The sequence below is a fragment of the Priapulus caudatus genome, unplaced genomic scaffold (genome assembly GCF_000485595.1).
Source record: "Priapulus caudatus unplaced genomic scaffold, Priapulus_caudatus-5.0.1 Scaffold372, whole genome shotgun sequence".
Classification (NCBI taxonomy): domain Eukaryota; kingdom Metazoa; phylum Priapulida; class Priapulimorpha; order Priapulimorphida; family Priapulidae; genus Priapulus; species Priapulus caudatus.
This window is the reverse complement of record NW_014577433.1, coordinates 225,298-233,372: the sequence shown is the minus strand read 5'-3', so window position 1 is coordinate 233,372 and position 8,075 is coordinate 225,298. Positions and strand designations below refer to the sequence as shown.

The window sequence follows — 8,075 nt, the reverse complement described above, 5'->3', positions numbered from 1 at the left end:
CGCGCGCGCGCGCGCGCGCGCGTGTGTGTGTGTGTGTGTGTGTGTGTGTGTGTGTGTGTGTGTGTGTGTGTGTGTGTGTGTGTGTGTGTGTGTGTGTGTGTGTGTGCGCGCTTTAGTAAATAGGTATGATTGTTTAATGCTGGGTGTGATTTGTAGCATCTTTGTTGCTCAATTGATACATATTGAGCGATTATTGATTGAACGGCATTTATAAGAAGAAACATGTTACACAAGAAAGGCAAACGATAACTTCTCGGTAAATGATTTATTTACATCTTATTTACGTACATGTTCTAGTAACCGATTACAAGGTAATAGCTGCTAGTAAAGATTAAGTTAATACAATAGTTAAGTTATATTATAAACTACTGTAAGGCACGCAAAATATTTATGAGATTTTGAAGAAGTGATACGAGTTGCGCATGGTTTCTCTATAAATGCCCACTCCAAATTATCGGTAGAGGGCCCCCTACATATCGTTTCTGCAGTTAGCTAGGCATGAATTATTTTTACCTAACTTATTTACTTGGGAATCGCTTTATTGTTACACGAAGGAATATGCTTTGGTGAAACCTACTTTGTTGCTCGTACGAATAGGTTAAATACAATATTTATGCTGCAAGTGTATTGGCATTACCAAACCCGTGCCAGATTGTGAATAAGAAAACAATACTCCACATGTTTTCGAATGCTATGTAGTTTAACGATATCTGAATAATTAGGCTATTAAATGTAAAAGCTGCAATATTTATCACTGTATATCGTTATTTTTGTTCTTAAATAGTTCGTTTGAAAATCTCAGAACGTTTCATATTTATCAGAATATGAAATAATTTACGCTCATCTTCAATCCCGGAATATCTATATTTACTAGTGTGATAACAATAAGTGTGATATGCGACAGACCTATGAATAGACACTCAGAAACAAAGCAACTAGCACAACTACAGTACACCCAATCTGGAAGATAGGCTAACTTTAATAGTCTGTTATTAAATCTGTAAATGTGATGTTAACGTTGGTTTATTATAATCTAATTAATAATTCATTTGGATATCGTCATTTATTTAGCTGGTTATATTAGAAAATATACAAATGCGCAGACAGCCAGCAGGCATTCAAATGACGATATTATGTCAACTCAACTGTTTACTAACATATTAATCATTAGAACGACGCTTATGCGTACAAGATGCGTACAAGTTTGTAAAATGGTCGGCCTGCCACACATAATCTATGTAGTTGCTGAGAGTAGTTTGAGACCCAGAAAACTATAAATTGTTCTCTCTCGCTCTCTCGTGCGCGCGCTCTCTCTCTCTCTCTCTCTCGTTTTTCCTTTCGCTTTTTCAGGCTCTCTCTCGCTCTCTCTCTCTCTTTCTCTCTCTATCTCTCTCATTCTCTCTCTTTTTCTTTCTCTTCCTCTCTATCTCTAACCGCGAAACTTATGAACGCAATGTTATGTACATGTATTAAATACCGCGCAGAAACGCTACAGCACAAAGTTTGCCACGGGCTGCTGCTTAATCCTTCCTCCAACCTCCCGACCTTTCAGTTGCTTCTCAACGTAGGCGTGAGTTTCCGTGAGGAGGCGGTGGCGCGAGCGTAGATTCTTCGCGCGTACGTGAGAGTTGACCATCTCCTCTACGTGGTTGGCTGGGAACCAACCCCGTTCGCCATCGGATAGCTTCTCGCCCTCGTACCAACCTGCAGAACGAAAATGGTTTCTTTAGCGTTAAACATACGAACGCTGCTGGTTAGTGACAGCCCTAATAGATACGCTGTACGAACATGATCAGCTTTGTTAGAGTGATGTTGAACAGTAGATGTACTACAATTACCACTTTGTCAAAATGTTTCTTACTCGCCCGAGTCGAACGAACTTTTACCAATGAATTGAAACACAATACATTCAGCATAGGTACCTCACAGCGGACCTATTATATAATAAAGTCAGTCTAACTCTTTCAACGTATACGTTGGCTACTATAAAATACATCGTTGGTAAATTGAGTTTCCGTTAAACTACCTATAGCAAGCGAGGGTTGGTAAACTCACCATCATGCAGCTTGCGGGTCACATTGACAACGTCCTTCACTTCTAGCGAGAGCTCGTCCGGCTGCTGGGCGACGTACTTGTGAACGATCTGAACTTGCGGACAATCTAGAAGACAAAAAACACACCAAGTGCTACGACTTCGTTCACCGATCTTGATCTTGAAGAAATCATTCTCAAAAATATTATCTTGAATTTATGATAATCTTAAAGCATTTCAGCATCAATCATCCGTGAGCTGTATTAGTTCCATGTTATCGTAGTTCACGAAGTTAATGCTATATTGATGAATGTGTCAACTTGTAGTTAAACGTGTAGCCCGTGTGAGAAGAAAGTTAAATCGATTAGAACGGGGTTTTATACATGGCGACGTATGTAGGGGATCCTTACCCCACAACTCGTAGATCTTCTCCCCGTTCGCCTGCTGATGCTCAGTGTTAAGCACGTCCATCCAGCGCATGCACTCGTTCCTAAAATGTAACAGCCCTATCAATCGAAGGCTGTGCACAACATTGTAACAACGGGATGTGACCACGTATCATCAGGCCATGTAGAATATATTAACCGCTCTAACTGCCAATCACTTGCTGATCGTTGATTAATGATAATGATTGGTGTAAATGATAATTTCGCACCATAGGACAGAGTTTCTACTCGGATAAAATACTTTATACTCTTCGGCGTAAACCGATTGCAATAGTTATAGCGACACCAACAATGGTGGCAATGGTTACTCACTCTGAGTTAAACGAGATGATCATTTCGTCGTGCTTGCCAGCGTGGTTTTCAAACATGACAAGTTCGATGACGTATTTGCAGCTGCTTGGTACACCTTTGGGCAGCCTAGCATAGCTATCAAGGTCTTCTATGTGTCTAGCCTCCAGAAATGTCCTCCAAGCGGAATCGATGACCATATAGTTCCCCTCACTGCAAGAACACAAGCCAGATTCTGTTAGTGACGCGATGAAGCACCTTCCTTTCCTTATCGGTTGATTTCAGGCTGGCTTCAATTCGATTCCTAATGCCATTTGATTTCCACAAAAATTCTGGCTGACTTTACCATTCCATAAAACTTTCCGTAAGCTTTCTTCCTCTCTCTCGCGCTCTCTTTTACCTTATCTTTCACCTCGCCACATCTCTCTCGCACTATCTCACCATCCCTCTTTCCCTTTTCCTCCCCCACTTACTTATCATCTCACGCTCGTTCTCTCGTTTTCTCTCTCATTATCACTCGCGATCTCTCTCGCTCCGGTTTTGTCATTACACTCATGTTTCTGTACACTCGTTAATATAGAACGGACAGCACTTACCCCTTTTTCTTTGCGACAAGCAGCACGTCATTGAAGAGAAAGAGCGTGATAGTTTGAGTCAACTGCCGGCGCATACCAAACGTAAGCTTCGCCGCGGCGGCTGGTATTATGCGTGTGACGTCACCCTTCTTCACCAACCAGCGACTCGAAGACACGAGAGGTAGTTTCTGCCAAGGATAATAGAGCGGCGCTTCGTCTTTACCTCGCGTCGTCGATATTCGGAATAGATTACGGCGAAACGATTGCTTAAACGCGGTTGCTAAGAAATCGATCGATATCATAATAATGTGGACAATCTTAAACGTTAAGCTGTGGATAATTACGAAAGCTGTTTTGCTCATAATCTTATTACGATGCTTCGTAACGCGTTCCTACGATATTCGTACGATCGTTCGTGTTTTGTACGACATTACTATATTCGGTACAAACCTTAATTTTAAAGTCAAGCTGGCTGCTAATGTGGCACAGCTGTTCCATGCGGTCCATTTTCCGTGATCCCTCGTTGCACGCACTCACAATCTACAATCCCGAAGTATTTGCAGAAAATAAGAGCTATTCATTATTATTATTGTTATTATTATTATTATTATTATTATTATTATTAAACAATTTTAATACCAGTGTAAATGCTTGATTTCGTGAAAATATCTCACGTGAAAAAAACTTGGTGATTTCGACGATGAGATTAAATATGCGTACCTTTTTAAGTTCGACAAGAGTTTTGCATATGGTTTTAAACTTTGCGGAATCGGTGTCCACCCTACTCTTTACCGCTTCCAACAGGAGAGGAAGGCGGGTGATGCGCTGCATGGGCAGCAGCATGAAAGAGTGCATGCTGAGACCCTCACTCTCAGGCACTGACTCTAGCCTTCTTAGTGCTTCCAGGAACGATGGATTTGACTTTCTGCGTTCAACCAAAATTCCAACAAAGGAAATTAATGAAGACGAATATTCATGCGCGTTTATGAATACTAGAATAATGTAAAATAAGCGTAATTTTAATCAATTTTATCTGTCTTCACCGACGCCCGCCTGGTTTTTTGTTTCCAACTTGAGACGCTACGTATGCTAACCTATCGCGTATACAGTAGAATAAGCAAGAAATACTCGACCCCGTACTTCAGGTTCGACAGCGTGCGCTCCTGATAGGTGGTGTTTGAGCAGTATTTAATGTAGACGTCAAACGAGCTTGACGCGTGGCGAGCGATGATGTCGCTAATCTCCGAGATGAGCAAGTTCTCCTTCCAGCGATTCTCGAGGTCGTTCATCACCCTGCGGCACACAGAGACAAGCGGCGTGTGTGTCAGTATAGCTGGCGATGTCGCTGCTCGATTCCGCCATTATAATCATTGCCTCTGCGACAACTAGGTTAAGCGGATTTTCAGTCGCCTGTGCGTTTCGGCAAGAAGGCTTCTTTTTTTTTTACAACAAACGTAACGCTCTTTGGAGAGTGCACCGAAGAAATGCTTCACGAGCGAAAGCGGTCAGTGGCGTCCGCGTGTACGCTTTCGCATGGGGAATTCACCGGTAGACCGACTATGTGCACTACCAAATGTCACAATGCGAACGTGCACATGCAGGCACTTGCGGCTAGAGAGCAGACAACCTCGTGTTACACCACGTTTTCGTACCACAGCTAGCGAGGTCATAGTAACGCACAACAGCGCGACATCTCTCGGCACCTAGAAAAAAAACTACGACGCTCCCTCGATGAAACGCGCCAAAAATATTAACCCAAATCAGTATGATCACGATAAAGCAGTGAGAATATTTATATAGAGTCTTATATCTGAGAAAATGTTGCTTAGTATATTATCTGATTAGAAATAGAATGACGTGTACTTTTCGCTGACGTCACGCACGGCGACGATGTTGGAGAAGAGGTGGTGTTTGTCGCTGCTCGTTACCACACAGCTCGCTGATTTCAGCTCGAACTCAGGCGCCAGCAGAAAGTTGTTGATGAGAATGTTAAGGCTACGCAGATACGACGCCTCGGATGCGATCACTTCAAACATAGACTGAAACGAGAGTCGACGACGAAACGTGAATGTATGTATAGTACTAATCTTGAAACTTATACATCCACATTTTTCACGTCCGTGTTTTAACTAGGCACGACCGTACAATATCGCCGAAAGTGGCTGTTATAAATTTGAATTTTGATGGAGTTTAATGACTTTCACTGTCTCCTCACCTCCTGTAGCTTCAACTCTTTGTCCGATATTAAGTTCAGCAGGCCGCTCTTTTTCACCTCGGGCAGCTCGCACCACAGCGACCTCTGTATTTTGATCGACGTGTCTTCCTCGCGGACGGATGTGTAGGAGGCGACAGCTTCCTCGAATACTTCCTCTACGAGATCGCTGTCGTCGTGCGCGGGGCTGCAGCCGTACGTCTCATAGATGTCGTCTTCGTCGCCGCTAGAGTTCCGTCGCCTCGTGTCCTGTCGGCACAAGCTTGCCGTGTGAGAATGTGCGCGAGACAAAGATTCGCGACTACATGCACGCGAGGAATTCGCCGACGTGTGAGAAATGAGTGCGCGTTCCGTCGCTCTCCCTCTCCCTCTTTCCCTACGCTCTCTTTCTCTCTTTCTTTCCCCTTCACTCTCTTGCACAGTCTCTTTCCCTCTTTGTGTGTTGTCCGCCTACATGCGCGCGTGCGTGCGTGTATTCGTGCATATGAGAATTGTATAATATTGCAATAACCGCAACTAATCTTCCGCCAGAAATGACTGTAACGAAACCCGTAAGTGCACGCTCGCGTCGATTGATTGCATAATCACGCATGCACATTTTCCTTCCTTAAACATTACACAGAGATGAAATAAGACGTTTAGCCATTCGTCTGTCCCTTTTTTCAGCGCCCGCGGCCAAGCTTACACACTGATTACCTCGTGATAATACTGGTAGAGTGGCTCGCAGTGGAAACGCGAGTCTCTGTTCTCTTTCCGAATGCCGCGCGCACTGATGTAGTCATCATCGTCGGACAGGTCTTCATCCTCCGATGTATACGTCTGAAATAAACGTGCGCTTACAATGTAAACCATATATGGAGTGTATGCTGCGTGTAGGGCCTACACCTGTGAGTACGAATTCGATAGAACCACGTACCTGCCCCCATGTTGAAACATGTGGCAACGAGCTGTGTGCAATTTATAAACTTCTATCAATGCGTCTAGAAATTGCGAAGGATGTGGTCACTGCTCGTGTGTCGGCAACCTTCAAAGCTTGCTTAGGCAACATACGATTTGGCGCGGAACAAAACATGGATGTTAATGACGGTAGCACGCACATTGGGTGTTCACGGGGGCATCACATACGCCGGGAGATACGGTACACAGATTGTGTGTGTGTGTGTGTGTGTGTGTGTGTGTGTGTGTGTGTGTGTGTGTGTGTGTGTGTGTGTGTGTGTGTGTGTGTGTGTGTGTGTGTGTTTACACTGGGATATACTGACACCGATCGTATTTACTAACAATAGAAATAATGAGAAAAATGACGCCGAAGTGGTGATGACTTAATAATTACAAGAATTCATTTAGCGCGCTGACTTGCCCTAATGATAAACGTTACGTAACCTAGAAGCATCTGTCTCGCCTAACTAGCACACGGAGAGTCGGTTCTATCAACCCGCCAATCGGAAACGCGCAAGCGATGGTAGCATGTCAGGCAACCCGGCGCCCTCTGGTGCATCCACACAGCATGCTTACCTTTTCGGCGGCTGACGAAAGCCGGGTGGACGAGGAGCTGCTGAGGTTCGTCGCTGTCGGACTGTCCCTCTGCACCGATGACTCACTCGCTGACCTGGAGCCGATCGAATCACTGCGACGCTGAGCCCTCGGCCGCGTCGCTCTCCCATGATCCGGGTACGTCTTCTGATCAACTGTAGCACACGACATAGGAGATGGCTAGAGTTAGCGTTGTCGTCATGTAGGATTCTCGATATGAGCAATAGCACAGGGAGGATGACTGATACATGCCCGCGAAGCAGCATAGCTGGCAATAGAACATTTATATATTTTAGTGAGCATGTATTATGACGTCATCGTCATGGTGCCATCGGCATAATCAACGTCATCGTCGTCGTCATCATCATCATCAGCAGCAGCAGCAGCCGCAGCAGCAGCAGCAGCAGCAGCAGCAGCAGCAGCAGCAGTAGTAGTAGTAGTAGTAGTAGTAGCAGTAGTAGCAGCAGTAGCAGCACCATCAACTATTTCGCTTTAATCTTCGTCGGCGGCTTATCAATACTGATGTAAATCAATAATATCAAGATCTGCCCTCAACAACATGAGTTGCAAAGCGAAACACAACAAGATTGTGTTAGATCTATTCCCCTACTATTACATCTATTCCTATCAAAACTAGTGAGCACTTGACAAAGCATCTCCACAATTTGATAGACATCAATGATTCTTCCGGAAAGCTGTCAGCGGACACACTGCCACACACCGCTACAGACACACATTACCACCACACCGACGGCAGCGGAGATGTTCTAGGCGGCCGCTGGTCAGCCCTATGCGATCTTGTCCGAGATGCACTTACGCTGCACGGCAACAACAGTGAGATCCCAATGCCTCGAACTGAAGGAGAACACGCGCGCAGTCCTAACCATCTCTGCAGCCGTCTGCTCGTGCTGCCGCACGCGCGCGACGGCGCACGCGACGCGAAATGGGTCACGGCGTCAAAAAACGCGCACGTAAGCTTCGCCTAGAGTCAT

At 44.8% G+C, this 8,075-nt stretch overlaps 1 protein-coding gene across 2 annotated transcripts in view; it reads right to left on the bottom strand.

The window, feature by feature from the left end:
- Positions 1-250: 250 nt before the first annotated feature.
- Positions 251-8,075, bottom strand: part of LOC106809650 — a 48,198-nt gene continuing 40,373 nt past the window's right edge. For both annotated transcript variants that reach the window (XM_014812816.1, XM_014812815.1), the window contains 12 exons: positions 7,066-7,238; positions 6,250-6,372; positions 5,557-5,802; positions 5,205-5,380; positions 4,482-4,634; positions 4,062-4,266; positions 3,792-3,881; positions 3,363-3,529; positions 2,791-2,979; positions 2,443-2,522; positions 2,056-2,160; positions 251-1,704 (listed from right to left, as the gene is read on the bottom strand). In XM_014812816.1, the coding sequence (XP_014668302.1) occupies positions 1,490-1,704; positions 2,056-2,160; positions 2,443-2,522; positions 2,791-2,979; positions 3,363-3,529; positions 3,792-3,881; positions 4,062-4,266; positions 4,482-4,634; positions 5,205-5,380; positions 5,557-5,802; positions 6,250-6,372; positions 7,066-7,238 (1,922 nt within the window). In that variant the 3' untranslated portion in view covers positions 251-1,489. The remainder of the gene's footprint in view (positions 1,705-2,055; positions 2,161-2,442; positions 2,523-2,790; positions 2,980-3,362; positions 3,530-3,791; positions 3,882-4,061; positions 4,267-4,481; positions 4,635-5,204; positions 5,381-5,556; positions 5,803-6,249; positions 6,373-7,065; positions 7,239-8,075) is intronic.